The sequence below is a fragment of the Daphnia pulex genome, chromosome 2, assembly GCF_021134715.1.
Source record: "Daphnia pulex isolate KAP4 chromosome 2, ASM2113471v1".
NCBI classification, from domain to species: Eukaryota; Metazoa; Arthropoda; class Branchiopoda; order Diplostraca; family Daphniidae; genus Daphnia; species Daphnia pulex.
Genome location: NC_060018.1, coordinates 1,649,595 through 1,670,745, shown reverse-complemented (window position 1 = coordinate 1,670,745; position 21,151 = coordinate 1,649,595). Strand labels below are relative to the sequence as shown.

Sequence of the window (21,151 nt, the reverse complement as noted above, 5' to 3'; positions counted from 1 at the left end):
AGATGATAAGAACTCCTTTTTTAAATATTATTAAAAATACCCGACAGTAGAACTCCAGTGCCCGACAGTAGAAGTAGAACTCCACTACGCGACAATAGAACTCAAATAAATTCTTTAATTATTTTCATGTTCGACAGTAGAACTCTATTGAATTTTAATAATTTAAATGTACGACTATGGGACTATGGCAGAGAAAATTTCCGCGTTTTGGGGCAGGAAATTTTTTTTTGCATTTTTTTTGTGACCCTTTCGGCGTGCCTTAAGCTGAATTTCAAAATAACCACGAGCACGTCTAGTTTTTTGTAAATGTGCTAAAACACGTATGCTATTTAGCGCTCAAAATGTAAACTTTTTCTTCTTATAAATATAAGAATGATAGCTATCTGAAAACTGATAGGTTGGCTATCGTGGTTGGACTTTTACCTATATACTACTCTATTATAAATTGTTGAATTATACGAAAAATTTTGATTCAATCCGAAATATCACTTAGAGCATTACACAGTTTTTTCACATAAACTTATTTGTTTCACAGAAACATCATTATTAAAAGTGGCCCACAGTTGACAGTTATTCGTGGCTCATGATTAAATTCGACGTAAAAGAGGAACGCTATAATATAGAGAAAATCAACACAAACTGTATCACACGAACTCTCATTCACAATTTTTCGAGTAGATAAACTGCCAATATATAAAGGACTTAGTGGCGGTGTTAGTAGCGAAATGCGCCCATGCGAGCCACACGTGATATGAAGTGTTTCATTGTAGCCTCTTCGAGTTTGGAAAACGTTTCCGTTTGGACGACAGCCGTTAGATGATGGACAGCGAATCGTAAACAGTACTCTTCAAGGTCCTAAGAAACTAAAATGGCTCATCCTTGGACACAATGTGGTAATTATCGGTGAACAGTAATAATACCTGTGCCTCGTACTTCAAGCCAGTCGCAAATAGAACAGCCACGTTCTCTGTGTTAACGCTTTGGCGGATCAAGTGTTGGCACCGTGACTTTAATTCCGTTTCACAATAAGCATTGGCCAAATCAAGCAATCCTGCAGTGGAATGACAAAAGTAAAACATTGAAAAGAACGGGATAAAATAATGAAACGGACCTAATGCTTCTTCCACAGGCAGATCGACTTCATCAGTATATAAATATCTGAGGAAGCAATAGTAAACTGGATAAGAGAACTGTTCAATTTCAACTGTTCTGTAAATGAAATAGATTAATTTTTAGTGGAGACAAACACGGAATAATTATAAAAATAGAGTCGTTTACTCTTTGTCAGCTTCGGCCCATGTGTTGTGTTGAAACATGGCTCGATAATATTGGCAACGAATTCTTAATATAGCTTTATGCACCCAAATGGAATTCCCACCTACTTTAAAGCATATATCTCCTGTGTTCTATGCAGTTGGTATAATAAGTAGAATAATAAATTTTTTATAATAGACGTAAAAACGGCAACCAACGGTGTTTCACCTCATCGTTGAAGGCTAACCGAAGTGTTTCGGCTAAAGGTGTATCTTGTCGAGCACGAAATTGTAGCGTTCTCCATGTTACGGAAGGAGTACTATAGCAAGCAAAGACTTCATCCAGATGCGTATACGGAGTAGGAGATGGAGAAAAGATGCTGTGACCTCGACAATGGCCCCACATGAAGATTTTGCCATCGTGAAACATTGCTGCGGAGATATGAGATAAATGGCAAGCGGCAATTTCGACTGCCCTAAGTTAGAAATACGATTGTCATTGAAATTCATGCAAACATTTGATTCTCAACATACTTTCCCAGCTCAGGGGCAACTATCACAGGAGAAAGGTGATGCGTTTTGTATCCTGTGCCCAGTTGTCCATAAGAATTGGCTCCCCACGCGTACAATTCTCCTTGATCGGTTAAGGCAAGACAATGGGCAAATCCACAAACAATCTGAAGGAATTTTAAGAACGGAGGTAAAAGAATGTAATTCCGAAGGTCTCTACCAGAAATTATATTTACCTGAGTGATGAAGACTTTGTGAAGGTTGCTAACGCGAACTGGATTGTGTTGATTGTTATTATTTCCAATACCCAATTCACCGTTCCCGTTGTAACCCCAACCATAAAGCTATAATTTTAAAAATCAGAAAAAGCTAGTTGTCGTTTAGTCACTTTCCTAGGACTGAATCGTTCTGGGATCTGTTACTAACATCACCATCATCCAATAGAGCCATTGATGTAAGCTGTCCGCAAGCAATAGCCACCACTTTATGTCCTCCAATTCCAGAAGTTACTCTTCGGGGAACACTCTGCCCCGTGGTAGTCCCAGATCCGCATTGCCCCCCGTTATTTTGGCCCCAAGCAAAAACTTCTCCTTCACTCGTTAAAGCCAAGCAGTGGTGATTCCCGCACCCCACCTTTCAAAAAGGGTTTATTATAAGTAACAAAACAAATTTGGTTATACTGTAAATATTCACTTGAATCACAGTTTTTCCTGCTAGAACTCCGCTCACTAAAGATGGTGTCAAAGTGTGGTTGGTGTTTCCATTTCCTAGTTGTGAATAGGTATTGTAACCCCATGTGTACAACTCCCCGGAATCAGAGAATGCTAGCAAATGAAGACCAGATCCATATGCCAAACCTATATGAGTTTTAAATGTCACCAAAAGCAATATGAGTATATAACAACAGCAAAAATGAAAAGGAAAAATAGGGAAAGGTGTTTCGAACCTTTGATTTTCTTTTTGCACAAACTTTCTATTTTTCTGGGTTGCAGTGCACTTGCAGTATCACCAAGACCCAGACAACCTGACGAATTGCATCCCATGGCATACACATCATCATCAACTGTGACCATTATGACTTCACTTCCCATGTTTCCTATAAATGAAGAGACAAAGATGCATGTTTATTGCCCCCTAAAGACAGTGAGAGGTAAAATAAAGGGATTACCAAATATGACAGCCATTTTCAAATTACGGAGAAACTTGTTGTCCAATAGACTCAAGACGGTCCATTTGGTGAGATCCATCTGCATGTGAATATAAGCAAGTGACAGAGATACAAACCATGTTTTTGAAAGATTACACACATTTCACAGTTTTATGGTTGGGGACTATATTATATTATTCAAAGCTTATTAGACCTTTTTCACTAGCAATGTAGAAATGTGTAGTTGGGCAAACACACACAGACTTGACTGAATATATTTTTAGAATGACGAGGTACTGCGTATTGCCCTCCCAACTTTACAGCTGCTTTCTTTGTTTTGATCGTTTTGATTGTTACCAGGAAAATCAAGGTTGGATCACTGCCACCTGGCGGCAAATTTGGCATTTAAATGATTAAAACAAGAACTAGGAATAATCAGAATCCTGAATAATTAATCGCTGCAAATGCTTCTGAAATGTTCGGAATCCAAAACCGTAATTTATCTGAGTAATCTGAAATATTAAGTAAAAAATTAAACAACATTTACACTGGTAAAGTGAGCGAACTTATAACTATTGGAATTCTATGATAAATTCAACAACATCAGAAGGGAACCAGCAACTCCGCTTAGTAATGAATACAGCTCATCAATGAAAAACTTGCAATATCAATATTTGATAATCCAAATATTGACTAAATGAACATTAGTCATGCTAACGCTGCCAACCATTTCGTGTCAGATAGTTTATGGCAAACAGGGCTGGTGCATTGGGCTCGTAAGTCGCATCGCCAAGATACTGTTATTCTATTCTAATGTGTTTAAATCTGTTGATAACGAGAATTTGAAAGAATGAGCATCATTGTACATTGCCTTTACTTCGACAATTTTAAATTTTTATTTGGAACTTACAAGTTTCTAATTCAAACAAATTGAACCAAGTAGTCGATCGTCCTCATAGAGAACTGAGATGAAATAACATTTATATTACCGATGTTGTAATCGTAAAGGTGCAGTACATCATCCATCAATGATGTGCATGACTCCAGAAAGCGACCAAAGAGACGAGAATCGCGAACTTTGATGTCTCTGAGGATCGAATGTCTGGAGTTGCGATAAATTAAACAGCGGAATCTGGAATACTAAATAATAGAATGTTAGAATTACTACGTTGATAAAATTAACAAACGTAAAACCAATGGAACTCTATGATATGTTATAATGTTATGAAAAGCGGATTTCTCTTAGATACTCGGCACAATAATGAATAAGGCTCATTATTTAAAAACTTATGAAAATATTCGATAATCTAAATATTGTCTAAATAAACATTAGTCATGCTAACGCTGCCAACCATTTCGTGTCGGAAAGTTTACGGCAAATCGCCAGCACTTGTCAACACTCATCAAAAATTTACACAGTTCGTGTTACACTCCTGCGATGAAAAAATTCCAAATGCGCAATCCCATCGTAATTTAATAGTCGCCTTTATTACGGTACTTCAATTTGAATTTCAAATTCCATTCTCGTGTGATTTTCGGCCTTCCATTGTATTTACTTCTACAGTGCGCATCGATGCTTTTCATCGATACAACAGCCTATATTAAAACATAGTTACATAATCAGAGAGAAGGAGAAAGGGGAAAGATAATGTCCCTACTTATACAGCTGCTATCTTTGTTTTGATTGTTGACAGGAAATTGGAAAATCAAGGTTGGATCACTGCCACCTGGCGGCAAATTTGGAATTTAAATGATTAAAACAAGAACTAGGAATAATAATCACGGAATCCTGAATATAAATTGCTGCAAATGCTAATAACTACATATAAGGACTTAAGGAGAACTTCATAATGGATGAAAGATCCTACATATATTACCCGAAGCATTTGCAACTCGATCTCTTGTTGAGCAAACATTTTCTGTTACATTTGAATATCAAATTTACTTTCTACCATTTTTACGCCCATTCGTACGTTTAAATGTGGTGACAGAAACATTCCTCGTCGCAATATCGTGACCAAAGGCATGGAAATACCCAGCCCGGCCCTTTCACGGTCCCGACGGATAAAAGCTCGAATCATCTCCTAGAAAATATCGCACCATACATACAAGAAAATTGCAAATGCGAACGAACGCACGCTCTGGCTGTTTAACGATGTAGCCTTCTATAAATTTTTTTATTGACATTTTCCACGATTCACTCGTATTACGTTATACCGCCGGGCAAGTCACAAGAGTCACAAAAACGATACGCAGGCCCAAAAGTTTTCACGATTCTGGGTTAATTAGAAACTCGGCTTAATGACGCTATTGATCACACACACACACACACATGTATGTGTAGAGAAAGTTTCCTTGATAATAACATATACACAGTACGTGCTATAAACCTCGTGATGCATGGATGAAAACATCATCAGCGCAAGGACGCGCGCGCTTTCTCTCCAGATTTTGCGGCGTATTACTTTGGGCAAGTGGCGGCCGCTGTTTTGGCTTTGAATGCTGGAATGCGTTGCAAATCTCTGCCCGCGGACCTGCTGCATACACAACAGCGAAAAGGTTATTAACGTGCTGGCTATTAACGGTCGTTGTACCTGCTAACGTGTTTCCAACACACAATGTAACAAGAATCAGCAAATTTCCCGAAGCTGAAAAATCAGCATCTTCAGATTTCCCGATGGAGTTTCCCTCAATGGCTCGTCGCAATCACATCGAATGTAGCACCAATAAAATGAAAAGCCCACGCATCATGTCCGAGTTCCTCTCCGAGTCAATAATATAAAACACCGCCGCCGCCGCCGACTTTCATCGACGAAATTATTCGAACTGTTGAGGCTGCTGATGGTATAAGCGTGCGCCCATAGTCGATTGCATTTGGCAGAGCTAGACAAACGAAACGTTAGATAATTTATGATCAAAAACTGCGCAACACAACACACAATAATGACTAGTATATACCACATACATGTTTCACTGCGGCACTCTCAACACACTTTCGAGGAGGTTAACGATATTCCACGGAATTCATTTGTCCGCTGTGTATTTATAAGCGCGCGAGCGTGCAGCAGCAGCGCAGTGTGTGTCTGCTGTACACTGCTGTATATAACAGTCGCTCCTTTTTTGCTTATTTACCAAGCCCCTTTTTTTTTACGGATGATTACACGGGAAAGAAGAGGAGTAAGGAAGCAGCCAGCAGCTAGACACACACATCAGAGTGCACATGTATTCTTATTCTTATATTGATGCCACAGACGAGCCTCATATAATAAACATAATACGCAAGCGAGCTGACGTTTTCTTCTTTCTCCGCAGTGATGAAGTATTGACAGAGCTCTCGGCTGTAGATATGGCCAAGTTAAGAGAGAGAGAGAGAGGCTACATGGATGATGAATGATCGCATCTATTGATTATTGATGAGACTCGCACACAAATCATTTTTCTGCAGGGCTGACGCAAGAGAAAGCTAAAAAAAGAAAAACCAAAAATTTCAAAAAGAAGAAGAAATAACAAAAACACATGAACATGTCATATTTAACGTTATGGTGATGATAATTCGGCGCTATGCGTTCGGTAATGTCCCGATCCAAGATTGAACATATCACGAAGGGAAAAACAATTCCAAGGGGAAATGCTACTGGCTGAAAGCAGTGCGCTGTTTTCGTGTTCACGCTATACATTTCCGCATGTATGTGTGTGTGGGTGGGTGGCCTTTAAAAAAAAATCGATTGGCCAGATATATATATGGAAGCAAAAGGGGGGAAATACCAACACAAAAATATAATAATATATATAAAGAAGTGGACCAAAGTTTTTTCCCCTCTCTATGTATAGCAGCAGACCAACGGTCAAACTTTTGGCTGGCGTGAACGTGTGTGCCACTGTGTATCCAACACACAGACTATGGAGGAAGTTATTACAACAACTTGGATTGTAGTGTATAGTAGTAGGTTTTTTTTAAGCCGTTGGGCTTATAGAGACTATCAAGCCTTCTGGCGCTGGCTCCTTGATCGATATCACTATTTTTCTTCTGCTGAAAAGCTTCCACACGTATTCTATTCGACCTAGACGCCGGCGATATAGTGCGGACAAAAAAAAATCATTTCCTGTTGGACTTTTGCTCTTTCAATCGCCGGTCTTTTTCTTTTCCTCTCCCGACAGCAGTCGCCCGGCCTGCCGCGCGCGTTATAAATATTGTCATTAATATCAATGCATAAAGTTGTTCAGACTTTATGTACGCGAATCAGGCATTTTTTTTTCCTCTTGGGAAAAAGAAACTAAAAGGCGACGAGACAGAAAAGGAAATAATCAAGACAGGGAAAAACTCACATGGGAAAGACAAGAAATGCGAGTCTGATGGCTAGCTTCCAAATTGCTCTTTTGATGGAATATTTAGGCAATACATTTCAGCGTGTTATTGCGGACGGCGATCTGTCTCATTTTTATTTTTTTGTTTCTTTTTTTTGCACGTCTTAGAATGGCTATTTGTCATGGCTGCTGCATGCCGGGGCAGCAGCAGCGCAGTGCTGCTGGTCACCAGTGGATGTTGACAGGCACTTGACGGGTTGAAATGACCGCCGCGCTGCATTCATTTTATAGATGTCTACTCGTGTGTGTGTGTGTACAAGGGCTAGCAAGCTGCAGCACTGTCTTTTGATAAATCAGCGATAGCCTATGATACAAAGTGCTGCCGAGTCCTTGGCACGATTGGCCGCGCGCATCCCAAGGTGCGCAGGGCCCGGCGGGAGGGAGGGATCACGCGGGACTTGTCTAACAATTCAGCGCGGGCAATAGGGGGGCCTCCCCATGTCTGGATTTCGGGAGCTTCTATCACGATTGCGCCAATAGGATGGATCAACTATATGTACGAAGAGAGAAGAAAAACAAAATACAGAAAAATATTCGGCCGGACGAAATACCTTGGATATGTATAGGACTCTGCTGCTGTGTGTGTCTCACACATCAGACACGATGATGTGAGAGGCTTCATCAGTTCACTTGTCTCTGGTTCTCCGAACAGGATCGTGACCCACATCGCTCTCTAGCCGCTATTACAGTCCAGCAGCCAACCCAAGGATCTGTGTGTGTGCTCTTTTGTCCCCTTGGACTCTTACACATTCGCATCATTTCTCTTATATAATACAATTACACCTATTCTCTCCTCCCCCCAGCGCCCCACGATGGATAACGCAGTAATGGAGCGGACAACACGATCAATTAGGCCTATCGTTTAGCGCATAGAGAGAAGAGATAGCGAATCGTTTCTATTGATTTTCGGCTTTACAACACGTCGGCGGACCATCGATCATGTCCACGCACAGAAAGTCAAAGTGAGAAAGGCAGAAAAGTCTTTCTATAGTCGAGAATCAATGGGATTCACCGATAACTTGCAACTACAACGTGTGTGTATACAGTCCCGAAGTACTTACTGCCCCACACGGTCGCCAATAAGTCGTGCTGCAGGATTTTATGGACAGTTGTAGATTCCCGTTAAATACCGACTGCTGCATCGCGCCGCCATCGTTGATGTAATCACGAAATTCCTTTGATTTCTTATTATTCCTTTTTTTCTTCTTCTTCTTCTTCTCCCCTTCAGTTCTTTCATTATTGATTGCAGGCTCAGCTTTTGTGTGTGTGACGTCTTAATTTTTGTAGTGTTTCCCCCCTCTTTTCTTACAGTCGTCGTTGTCCTGGCTCCTATTTTTGATTTCCTGTTGTGTGCTGGGTGAATCGGGAAGACTTTCTCTCCCTATTTTGATTGCGTTTGATTTCTTCGCGCTTTTTTATGGTGGTGGAGGGGGGTCTTCGGTAGTAGTCGCTGTCAGCCGGATCTTGGCGGCCCTCCATCGCGGCCATAATAGATATACGTGGGACGTCAGCCGACCACTTGGGATATAGATCCTTTTGCAACCAAACGCGCTCACTCTCGGCCCTTAATTGGCTTCGTCTACAGGGCAGCAGCAGCATCAGCGGGAGAAAGGCGGACCACTGATTCATTTGACGTCGAAAAATATAACAACCAAGACTCTTCGTGCTGCTCAACGGCCTAGCAACGACGACTAAATAGTCAACGGGAAAGAGAGGCTAAAAGAGTCCAAAAGTGTCTTCATTGTCCCCGAGTGCACTGTTCATCCTTATTGATTTTTTTTTGCCCGGCACACAACAAACTCCGGTCCTCTTGCCGAACCCACAGCAGCGGAGAGCCAATCCGGCGAACGTGTGTTTGTATATGTACAGTACACACACAGGAGCTGCTCTATCCTACTAGGAGAGTTTGCCAGTGAGCTGTGAGGACAATACGAGTGAAACCGACGAAGCTGGAGCCGATCACGAGTGCATAGACGACGAGAGAGGGAGAGAAGAGGATTCGAGAAACTCATGAGACAGGACGTCAAGTCAGAAGCGGATCGATCACGACCGTGATCTTGCTCTGCCGCAGCAGTGATTTTTATTTCCTTCGGGCTCAGCCACCGCACATCCGCAGCCAAAAGAGGATCAGTTGTACATACTAGATCATGTCCTCGCAGCAGCAGCAGCAGCACCGCAGTCCGTGGCATGTCGACGTCTTCCGGACGCTGACTCGGTTCAATCTTCCGAAACAACTGCCGCGGCGTCCGTCGGTCCCGAAAAGTTGGACCTTCCTACCGCGCCAATGGCCACCAAACATTCCCGGTCTGGGCATCAACATGAATCTGCTCCAGCAGACGGTCTCCTCCTCCTCGGTCGTCGACGAGCTATCTAGGCGCTACTCCCAGGCACCATCCAGCAGCAGCTACGATAGCTGCATGTCGACCGTCGATCCTGCTGCTCTTGGCCGGCCATCTTTCGATCATATGACACACTATGGCGTGCAACCGCACGATTTCGACGACGACGACACGTCCAGCTGCTCTTCCAGCTCTTACAGTGAGTTATTATTATGTTATTTGACTTGATTATTATATTAGAAGATAAATAATTGCGCGGTAGCTACACATAGCCGTTTTATTGTTCGAGAGATCGCGGGATGGGTTAGCCGCTTACGGGCGGAACTGATGCGGATGCGTCTCGCACAATTTTCACTTTCTTTTGTGTCACGTTTGTGCTCGGCCGAGCATCGCGACCATTTAATGCTGGAGATTACGTCAATTTAGAATTGAATTGCGACAGTGCTATAGAGCATGCTGGGTGCCAGCATTTATTCTATTTTTCAAACGAAAATAAGGTTTAGTCGCCTTTCAGAGTCATCTGGGCGGACGTAACTTTAGAATCCGGGCGCGCTTGTTTATTTGATGACGAGAAAGTAGAGAAGAGCATCAGAAAGCGAATCCGTTAAAATTCCGCTGCTGCGCTGATCTGGGGAGTGATGATAATGATTAAATTGCCAAAATATAAAGTATTAAGCGATATATCATTACATGTATCCTCCCCCAAAGGCTTGGGGGGAGAGGTTCTTGTGAAACGAGGCTGCGTAATAAAGAAAACGTCACTTATCTATGCAAAATTATCCTCGTTTGACGATTTATGATCACAAATGCAAATATTTAATTATGAACTGGGTTCATCTTGCATTGAATCGACGAAAAAGACCTATTTGAACGTATACATCTGCATACGCGACTCAGCATAGCAACATAAATAAGATCAATTTCACCAGTCAAGTTCAATGATTTCGGGCATTTATTATTCACCTGTTGATCGGTGTTAGTTAGGTAGTAGTAGAGTCTTGACATCAGACATATACTTTGAATGAGATTGGGGGCCGTTCGTAATCGACAAAGTATATTTGATTCATTGACTCACTCTAGATACATGATAAAATAAACTCTGAATTTATGGAACCATGGTTGGAGGCTGACTATGATGAAAACGAAAAATATAATTAATCTGAGTAAGATTCACGTCAATTGAATGATTAGTAATATTTTTTTTAAAATGTTCATACAAGTGATATAATCGCAGCTCACTATCAAGATTTAAAAAATTCCGTCCCGATTTGGCGCCGGGCACAGAGAAGAAACAAATCGACACCCCAAAAGGGGGTTCAAAAGATATGACAGCTTCTTTTATATAGCATCAAGGCCGCGTCGTCATTTATAAAAAGAAACAAAAATAGATTTTCTGCATCCTTGTTGTTTGTTTGACCAGAACGAAGTGGCGTACAACACTGGCAGCTCTAACCGATTCCATAAAGAAATTAAGAAAATAAAACCCCCCCGCGTGACTTTGGGATGATCGTATTATCCATAGGTCAAGTCACATGGCATCGGGCTGAGAAATGTGATTAAAGTTCTCAGTTATATTACAGCTCTCTCCGACGTCTTTCATGCCCTTCAACTTTTAATGCCTTTTTCTCTTTTTCTTATACCGTGAACTTGAGAGCTGAGTCAAAGATGCCGGTGCTGTGTAATAACGTCCGTGAGCGGGCGGGACGCCGGCCGTTGCGCCCTGTTGAGAACGAAAACAAATGCCACTCTTTAATATTATTTCCCATTTTGGAAAAAAATACAAGTTTATCTTTTCTTTCCCAGGGCATATAATACGGCCTTGCACTCGCGTCTCTTTTCATAGTATTTCCCACTCAAATTGAAATGCCAACAATAATTTTTCAAATTCAACCAAAAGAATAAAAAAAAGGAAAGAATATAAAACCGACGCTCATTAGCCGGACACCGTGATGGAGTCGATGCACACCAGGCAGCACGCATTCTCCGGGGAGGAACCCCCCCTGTGGCTTATTATATTCTGCGCCGCTGTACAGGTTCACACAGCACGCGAGTTGTGTGTGGCAAACGATTTTCCATCCAAAGCGTCCCAAAAGAAAAACTTGGGAGAGTTAAAGGAAACGTCTATAATAACTAACAAACGAACTGAAGCAACGTCATTTTTTTGCGGAAGACAGCGACGAAGAAATAAACGACTCTTGTCTATTTTTTTTTCTTAGAAAAAACACAACAACAACTAGATGTACAGTTAGCGAAGTCGAAAGACCGGAATTCCAAACGGGCCATTCAAAGTGGTGGTCGTTGTTTTCCAGATTGCTCCGCGTGTCCTTTCTAATCTCTTCCTACTTGACCATTTCCCTCCTATATTTTATTTTTTTAACTTTAAATAATATGTACACTCTATTGGCTTTATAATGGGCTATTTACGGTATAACGACAGACCCGCCGTGTGTTGTTGAAACAGGACCGAGAGAGCAGGCGGAAATGTTACCGTCTAGCGTGCCGGAACGGTGTGCCATAAGGAAGGAACACACGTATAGCGCATAACTTGCGCTATACGTGTGTGTGTTGTTTGCCAGCCAACAACAATCACACTATACAGGGTGGAGTCGCAGTCTCAAAAGTCAAAAGAGAAAAGGGGAACACTAGACGTCTCTATTCCGGCGACAACTGACGGATATGTGCGTAGGAAATCCGAGCTGTATTATCAACTAATGATATCGTTCTTATATGGCTTGCGCATGTTGTTCTAAAAAGGCCCTGCTATTCTTTTGAGCTCCTTTATTTTCTCCTCATTCTTTTGTGGAGCCATAGAATACAAATGTATTATTCACACCAAACTAGATGCGCGTATTACTACTATACGTACTAGGAATATTATTTTGGGGGTCTTTTCGTTTCCAGGGCAAACCAAAAATGGGGATGTATAGCAACAACAACTCAACTTTCCTTTCTTCTCTCCAGGAAAATATAGCTCGTATAAGCTATATGACACTATATACTACTACTATGTACGTAGCTAGAGGAGCTAGACAAGGAAAATAGAAAAAGATTGATCAAATTTCGTCTAGAGCAAAGCGATCGTCTTGAAGCCAGTCGTGGACACACTCTCGGGTCACGCTCCCTGGCTGGATATCGTCCATCACGTTTTATATATGTGTACAAATCCTCTCTTCCTAGTCCTTTATGTTGGTTTCTCTAATATACCTTTTTTTCTCCTTCATTTCTTTGCTGATACCGTTATGAAATGACCACGACATCCGCCAAGAAACCCCTTCGTCACTGTCCAGCCCTTAATCAATACGAGGATTACATCATCCGCAGACAATGCGTGCGCGCAGCACACACATCTACAAAGGGCAAGGACTCCCACCCACAGATCACGGTGCACTGCGCTGGTGGTGGTGTCCATTGTTTTTCTTCCGTCTCACCAACATTATTACGTTAGATTCGCCCAGCCCTGCTATAGAGAATAGGTCAACAGTCTCTTAATATGGGTGTGTGTCGTTCTCATTTTCCCGCTTTTGTCCATTCTTGGCCATCTGGAACCGCACTCGGCACTGCGTTTCGGACTAGAATAAATATGTTATTATATATGGTCCAACAACAGCAATGACACACACACAAATCTCTTTATTTCTTTTGGCCTTTGACGTAAATGGCAGATTTGTTCCCAAGTCGGTATGGCGAGGGATTTTTCGTGAATGGTGTCGAACGTTCTGTGCCGTAGACTTATAGGTCGGGAGTAGCAGCAGTGCTCAGCAGCAGCAGCAACTCGTCATTATATATTATTTCTCCCGCCGCCGTTTGTTTTATGTTTTCTTAAAAGGGCTTTTATTTCTCGCTCGGCTGGCGTTGTCGCATGGCACTGTATAAGAGTCTTAACACGCTCTCACGCACACACACTCGCGGAGCGTGCAACTGTTGAAGCCGGCCCAGTCCGCCCTTTTGGGTTATAGTCGAAAAATGATGAAGATGGTCGAGCAGCGACAGCTTCTAGAGAGATGTTTAAATACCGCACAGTCCGTCCCGCGCAGTTTCCTATGCATCTATATCGTCTTGACTTTCCATTTGACGAAATTGGACGCGGGAGCATCCAGCAGCAGCGCGCGCTCTGTTTCGTTTCTTTTAAGACGGGAGAGACGCGCTTGACGTGACGTGAAAACTCGTCTTTTCAGCGAAAAATAGGGACTTGTTTTTTTTAATGGTCTGCATACCTTGCACAGCTGCCAATGACCTGCCAAAGGCCACAACCAAAGGGTAGAGAGACTCTACGGTTGTATAATATTGTATTATTCACGCTGGAGAGATATGCGGGACAAGGATGTCTCTCTCTCTCTCGAAATCAATTGCAACTTTTTATTTTTTTGAAATCAACAGCATCCCTCTCACTTTATTGTGTCTCTTGATGCGTTTCAAAATTTTGTTTAAAGGTTAAAAAGTTCTCTCTCCATTTTTCGTGTCCGTCCTTTTATTTTTTCGACCCAGGAGATGAGAGAGAGTCACGCAATAAGCGTGAAAGTTCTTCCATTTCGTCGCTCGACTGCCTTTTTGTGTTGTTGTTGTTGCTGCTCTCCCACAGCATTGTTTTCCTTTCGGCCCGGTTGATGTAGGCCGATATAGAGTCTGTACATTTGAGAAAGATCAACATGTTGCCAAGGCTGTTAGATACTAAGTCGGTTCTTTCTTTTCATTTGATAAACGCGTCGTAAAGGTTTCGACAAGAATGGAAATGCTCTTATAATGGACAAATCAACAGAGGATAAAAAGACATATAGTATATATTCCCATTCGATATGATGGACACTTTTGGCCGGTTTTTCTTCTTCTAAAAGGCAACTCCTTTTTTCTTTCTCCGTGGTCATTAACTAATTAGAAATCCGACAACATTCTTCGCTCCATACGCAACTGGGGTTTATCCCGACCGTTTTTCCTCTTCTGGCAGAGTAACAACCAGCAACAACAACAGCAAGAGAAAGGGAAATAATAGGCCTATTGTCTCTGCATATACCCACAAAGTCGTCGACAAACATTGGATGATCCATTTCCATTCTTCTTCATGACGACATCAAAAATCTCCATTTATACATATTTTCCAACCGGTTTCATTCGTCTGCGCATTCCCGACAAACAACTTTGGGACGTTTGCAGCCGGAGGAATCATTGTCCTTAATTAGGTAAGAGACTCACGCACGAGCCCGGCTAGCAATGTCGTGTCTCTGACATCTCAGAGAAGAGGAGGACGTCTGCAAGAAAAGAAGAGAACCCCCCTTTTCGTCGTCGTGTATCTATTTCAAACCGCAAGGATTTTTTTTCTATTTTATTTTTTATTTCAAATCTCGTCTCTCCGTTTTGCACGATATAATATGCTTGACTGACGTGACTGCGTGAGTCGTCAAGACGGCCCTCCCCAATTTCTTCAGTTAGTTTGTTATCTCATACCTTGTTGAATGAGGCACCGTTACGAGCACGTCCGCTTTTCTTATGCCAATATACAGTTGCTTGGCTTTGTACACATGCATTTATTTTTCTGGCAGGATAAGGCGATTATCAGTCTAACCTCTCGAGCGGAGAATAATAATCAGAAGGAAAAAAACACAAATGTCATTCTCTCCGCTGCTGGCTGACGTATCCTACGTAAGTAACTGTGGGGTTGGAAACTGTCATCTGGCGAAATTAATCTGACCAAACTGCCATTGGGGGAGATTGACAGTGTCAGCCGCTCCCGAGTCTCTGCTGCTGCTGCCGTTGTCTCGCCGCAACGAGTTAATTAAAGAATTTCCGAGCAACTTCAAAAGCATATCGAACTGCAGTTCGACTCGACAGCCCGTGATGTCTTAGAGTCATGGACGAAAATTTAATTAAAATGGCTAGATAGAGGCTCCGTGACTGTGTGCGCTGTTGGGGCATGCCAGGAATGAGAGAGGGCGAGTCTATTCACCTCGGCTGGATGTGTATGGGCTGCGTGAAACGACGTCAAAGCGAGAAAAGATTCGTGGATGTACAGAGGAGGAGGAGAGGCTGCTGAATGGACGCTAGCGCAGAGTCACAGTCTGAGATATTTGGCTATCATCTCTCTCTCTCTCTTGCAGCCGGCGTGATTTATAGTGAAACCAGACATTCTCCAATATAAACGCCCTTTTTTCTTCCCCCATGAACGGACGACAAAAGACACGACGGTCGAATCCTGCGCGAAGGAAATGATAAGAAGAAGAGAAAAATCGCCATCCGGCTGTTGGTACGACGCAGAGCATCTTCCTTTTGTTTTTATTATTTTGGTTGTTTCTCAGACCGAGACTTTCCTTTTATATTTCTGGCGGTGGCGGTGGTGGTGGTGTCGTTCGCCCGCGTGTGTTTATCCCACCGTGCAGCAGCAGGACTAAGTATATGCGTTGCATTGGCAACGCCATTTTGACTTTGGCTCAAAACAAAAAAAGTTGCGACAACCCCAACGTGTGCAAAAGTAATAAGCCGAATAACACGTTTCCCCTGGAGATGGTATTTTTCATTTTGTTCTTCTCTCTTTCTTCCCTTATTTTCGAATAACCGAAATTGAAATATTTTTCCACTTGTCGAGCGCGCACGGACCCTCGCTTGGCGCATGTGGTGGCTGGGCTTCTCTCTGGCCTGGCGCACACGACGGGCTTTGAACCGCGTTGGGGTATGGCCGTTGTTCAGCATCGTGAGAGTTGCCAGCCCCTTCGTTCCTCCAGAGGAACTTCAGTTCAGTTGCCGACGTCCACAACGACGGATCGTCTTTTATTTCGCGAGCTTTCTCATTGTGTGTAGTTGTGTGTGTTGTGGTTGCGTGAGCCGGGATAGTCTCACAATTGACTTTTGCGCACCTCAATTTTCTTGTTTAGAGAATTTTATTTGGCGTCATCATTTTTGTGATTGGGCTCTCGCGAGCGCCATCAGTCACGCTGTTAACTCAAGAGAAAAGAAGAACTCACTATACTATCTGCTGCTGGCCCATTCAAGCGCCCAGCAATTCCAGTGATGAAGATGGATGGCCGAATCGATTTCCAATGACGTCGTTACGTGTGCTGCTGCTCAACCCTTTCCAGACGAAACAACAAAAGAATTTGAATGCGCAAAGAGTAGAGAAGATAATAATCGAAAGTGCCAGCTATATATACTCCAGTTGATATCAACTGTGTAATTGTGAGTGTCGCTGACTGTCGCGGTATCAGTTTCGGGTGTTGCGTGTTGTGTGTCGTCGAGTTCACAACTGGATGAATCAATAAACGACTTTCAATCCGCTCTGCCAAAAGCAGCAGCGACACAACACAGTTGCTGTCATTTCCAGTAGACGAAGAAGTGAGCCCGCAGAAAATAGCCCGCTCCCTTTACGGACACACACAAACAAGTTCCTTATAAAACGGAATTTCATACGTGTCCATTGTTATCTATTGTCTTGGGTCACTTTTGGTCTTTTTGAATAGAAGAAGAATAAAAACTCGTTGGCCAATAGGTCGGACACAATAACGATCGTTGATAAAAGAGGTTCCCCTTGGATATTTTTTGGTCAGCTCAAGTGTCTTAACAGAAGAGAGCCCCGATGTCCTTCTATGTCGCAACATAAACTAGTTCTTGGGAAAGAGTGAGAGAGGATTATCGCCCGTATTGCCAATCTTTTAAGCGTGTAGAATCTCTACCAAGAAGAGGAGAATCCCACATGAACCAATAAGGTCGCCATTACTTTGATTCGAGTGGACATTCTCTTTTTTTTTGTGAAGGAGGGCCTTGTTCTTTGTGGCGGTCAAATAAGGAGAGATCTATTCAAATAGTCGTTTGTTGTTTAGTAACAAAAGGGCTGTTGACCTGTGCTGGTCTACCTCTCTCCGATTCCAATTGTGTCGCCCTTTTATATTTAAAATTCTATTTCTTGGTGGCATCGCCTCTTTATCGACAGTTGGATCAACAAGAAAAAGCACCTACTTAACAGCATCCTGTGCATGTGCGGCTGACTTGTTTTTTAAATTCAACCGGAGGAAATCTATCTAGACAAACTCATTCCGTTACACGTCCGCTTTTTTTTTTCAACTTTACGGGCGTCGAAGTGAATGGAACTGGGCGCGAGAGAAATAACAACAACCATCGGGGCGTCTATTTCCAGTGTCTAACAAAACAACAAAGAAGAAGCGAAATCGCGTCGTCCGCCTTCCGCATCGATTTCTCAACGCTCTGCCGCCGCCACAAGAGCAACAACTCCGGGATCGTGAACTGTTTGCTTGATAGTCTGGTTGTTATACCCGTCGTCTGTGTGCGAGAGCGGATACATATAAGAGGCGACGTGACTGACTTTATTCTTTTGTTTCCTCCGCCGGAATCGATCCTCTTTATAGCGGGGCGTCTGGCTGCTGGCTCCATCTTCCTTATTTCGCCATTTCTTGGTGAATTCAAAACTAAAAGCGAAGGCCGTCATTTATATGCGCGTGCTGGGCTTTGTGTCCCCCCAAAAAAACGATCCTGTTGTTGCCATAATTCCGGAAGAAGACGTCGTTGCTCATCAGCAGTCTCTTTGTGTCCAATGCGCCAGCAAATCCCCCAGCCGCCGCCTCCGCCGCCGCTCACATAATAATTGAAGTAGAAGAGACAAAAGTTTTGAATCGCAAATTGTGTGAGCGCCCGCCCGTCTCTCCATTGTATAAGAAAGAGAATGAGACGGCCATCATAATGGGCAACGCGAGATCGGCTTCCTACTCGTACCACCAGCCGCTGGAGCAGCAGGAAGAAGATCGGCATCGCTCGCTGCCTTCGCCGCTCCAATCTCAGCTGCATCCGCATCTGCTGTACGAGCAGCAGCAGCAGCATCCGCGCCGGGCGGAATCCTCACGCCGACACCATCAGTCCTGCTATTGGGGCAACGCTTCCGCCGTCCTTGCTGCAGAGAGCGCTATTAACAGATCCGCCGGCCGGAATGGAATTCCGGCAGCCGCTGCCATGGCACGCGGATGTTCGGATGATGGATCGCAAAGGAGAAACAGCAGCGACGCAACGATGGCCAGCAATGCTGATGACAATATGACGAGCGTCTTTGGTGGTTGTTCAAGCGAGACGGGCGAGCCGACGCCTTTGCCGTTCGTCCGTCACCGGAACCTGCCGATCCGGCTGCCCCGGATCAACAAAGAGTCGTGGTCTCACCAGTCCTTTAGCAATAACACACTGAACAAATGTGGCCGTCACAAAAGCCTCTCCTGCTCAATGATGCACGGACGGACGACGACGATGTTGCCGGCCCAGAAAAATGCCACGACTCCCGTCTTTGTCAACGGCGGCCCGGCTGGCCGCCACAGCGTCCGTTCCACTCGGCTGAGCGGCGAGTCGATGAGACTAACCCAACCGCCCACGCCCTTGCCCATAACGCCTCCGGTTCCAACGTCTAATCTCTCCCTTCGTGACGACGCCGATCACGCTGCGGGTGATCAAGACGGCAGTGGCAGCGTTGGCGTTGGCCGGTTGCGAGGGGCCGTTAGCTGCGCCGCTCTACTCCTCCAGTGCAGCGATTCCGGCGAGAAAATCGATCGATCGATGCCGTCGACGACGTCGCGACGCTTGGGGGAAGCGTCGAGCCATCCGCGTGATCATATCCAGGTCTGTGTCAACAATAATCAAGTGCCGGCCATTCGCAGCGGTTGGCCGGCTGTCCAGCAGGCGGACCCTACGACTAGTAGTACTAGTGGAATGGCTGGAAATAGCAGCAACCCGTTCCGGCGTCAGTTCCTCAGCATGAGATCGTACCAGAGCCACCAGAAGCGTCCGCTATTGGTGACACGATCCAATTCGGTGCGGGCAAGGCCTTCGGCGGCTTCGGTTCCGATTTTGACCGAGTTGGACGGCCAGCAGTTCTTGCTCAACACCTTCAAAGCCAAGCACTATTTAGAAATGGCCCGCATCAAGAAGCAGAGCGTCGAGCAAAATTTGTCCAGCGCTTCTTATTACGCGGTCAATTTATTGCCGTCGTCGACAATTGGGCCGGCGTCGAACGACGATACGGCGCATCGACAACAACAGTTGGAGCAGCAACAGCAACAACCAACGACGACGACAACAACCTCCAGGTCGGGATTGCGCAAAAGTTGGACGTCGATTAGTCAGGAGAGTTTGGGCGATGGGGAGGAAGAAGAGGACGGCGGTTACACCACGACATTGACCGTTGGCGACAATGGCAGTTTGCACAGTCGCTTCTCTGATTCGTCGTACCTGACCATGTTGACGGCCAACACTTCCCTGTCCAGCGGCTACCACGGGCCGGCCTCTTTAATGGGCGACCCGCATCCGGCTTCCTCCTCCTCTCCTTCTTGTTCCGACGAGGTGGAGGAGGAGGACGATGGTGAGGACGACGCCATTCATCAGCAATACCACAACCACCAGCAGATGATGATGTCGCATTGCGATGGAACGACCTCCGGCATTTTCTACCTCGAGTGGCTACGCCAAGTGACGGGCAGCGTCCCCGCCTACGTCGAGCTCAAACAGGGCCGTTTGCACTTGAAATTAATACAAGGTCAGTCTCGTAATAATCATCTAACAACACCAGCCGCAAATTGGCGTATAATACGCTACAACAAATTCCTTCCGCGTCTGTATATAATTCCGCGTGAATTTTTTGCTTTTATCCGCACATTAACGACGCTAATTTCCGTCCTGTGTATGTATATCTTTTAATGCGACTAAAGTCGAGGAGGGGGGATCTGCGGCGTCATTTGACATGCAAAGAGAGAGAGAGCGCACAGCACGTGCTGTGTCTTGTATAGTTTCTTTTTCTTTTTTGGTCGTCGTCTATACGTACATTTTTCTTCCTGTTGTTTTTTCTTCTTTTTCTGCTTGTTCTTTTTCTGGTCATCTTGTTTTATTACAACCGCGCGGCTGACCGACTCATTCCACATGAACGACTTCCGCGTGTATTGGCTGTGTTCAACAACTGCGCCGCTGTGTAGCTACTACCCTCGTGAAAGAAAAAAGATATTTCTTTTTTTTTCCTTTATTGCCTTATGGCTTCGATGCATTACATTTCGTGTTTCCCTAGCACGAACGAACCCAAAAATAAAAAAAATTGTTTTGATATCCCAAAGTCCGAAAGGAAATCTCCCGGTGCAGCGTGTGGACCCTACGGGTTGGCATGGATTAGCGCGTGAAGAAAAATCACTCACGGGGTTGTAAAAAAACAACCGAAAAAATCTAAATAAAAAGACGCCGGCGAAATCTAAGCGAAGAAGAGAGTCCGTGAGGCGAAATAAGTCGATAGAAATTATAGTCACACACACAACAAGAAATAGAAAGAAAAGAAATAAGCCGAAGGAAACTATCAGATGAGAGAAAATAAGGTTCACGATGGCGGTCTAGAGCGAAAATATAAAAGAAGGTATAACGAATAAGGCATCAGAGGACTAGGTGCAATGTTGCTGCCGCCCGCATCATTAGGTAGTAGCGCTTTTGGCGTGAGTCTCTCTCTATATATCCTATAGAGTTGCGCCTCTATATAACTCCCGCAAAATGAACTTCCGTGGAAACAACAACAACCGAAAAAAAAAATA

At 44.0% G+C, this 21,151-nt stretch overlaps 2 protein-coding genes across 4 annotated transcripts in view; one reads left to right on the top strand and one right to left on the bottom strand.

Moving 5' to 3' along the window:
- Positions 1–453: 453 nt before the first annotated feature.
- On the bottom strand, positions 454–3,393 carry LOC124201486 (RCC1 and BTB domain-containing protein 1-like). Of its 2 annotated transcripts, none has more exons than XM_046597760.1 (12): positions 3,125–3,393; positions 2,932–3,010; positions 2,710–2,859; positions 2,457–2,620; positions 2,190–2,396; positions 2,000–2,107; positions 1,788–1,930; positions 1,483–1,729; positions 1,279–1,406; positions 1,112–1,209; positions 921–1,051; positions 454–855 (listed from the first exon to the last, which is right to left on the bottom strand). In XM_046597760.1, exons 2-12 carry the CDS (start codon positions 3,008–3,010, stop codon positions 715–717), a joined length of 1,596 nt encoding a protein of 531 aa, XP_046453716.1. In that variant the 5' UTR covers positions 3,125–3,393; the 3' UTR covers positions 454–714. The 2 variants fall into 2 exon arrangements, with proteins under 2 accessions (XP_046453716.1, XP_046453717.1); XM_046597761.1 differs by having other exon boundaries at positions 454–863; positions 3,125–3,270.
- A 4,507-nt stretch (positions 3,394–7,900) lies between these two features.
- The window catches only part of LOC124201165 (guanine nucleotide exchange factor DBS-like), a 28,834-nt gene continuing 15,583 nt past the window's right edge, over positions 7,901–21,151 (top strand). The window contains exon 1 of one of the 2 annotated variants that reach the window (XM_046597656.1): positions 7,901–9,813. In XM_046597656.1, the coding sequence (XP_046453612.1) occupies positions 9,423–9,813 (391 nt within the window). In that variant the 5' untranslated portion in view covers positions 7,901–9,422. Of the gene's footprint in view, positions 9,814–16,325; positions 20,122–21,151 lie in introns of those variants that run through there. The other variant, XM_046597648.1, reaches the window with a different exon arrangement.

What these genes read in the sequence shown, in the direction of transcription:
- LOC124201486 (XM_046597760.1), bottom strand. Translation starts at nt 3,010, where the DNA reads ATGGATCTCACCAAATGGACCGTCTTGAGTCTATTGGACAACAAGTTT. An exon ending in GTGCAAAAAGAAAATCAAAG is followed by an intron (nt 2,621 to 2,709) that starts GTTCGAAACACC and finishes AAACTCATATAG; the next exon opens with GTTTGGCATATGGATCTGGT. An exon ending in ACAAAGTCTTCATCACTCAG is followed by an intron (nt 1,931 to 1,999) that starts GTAAATATAATT and finishes AAATTCCTTCAG; the next exon opens with ATTGTTTGTGGATTTGCCCA.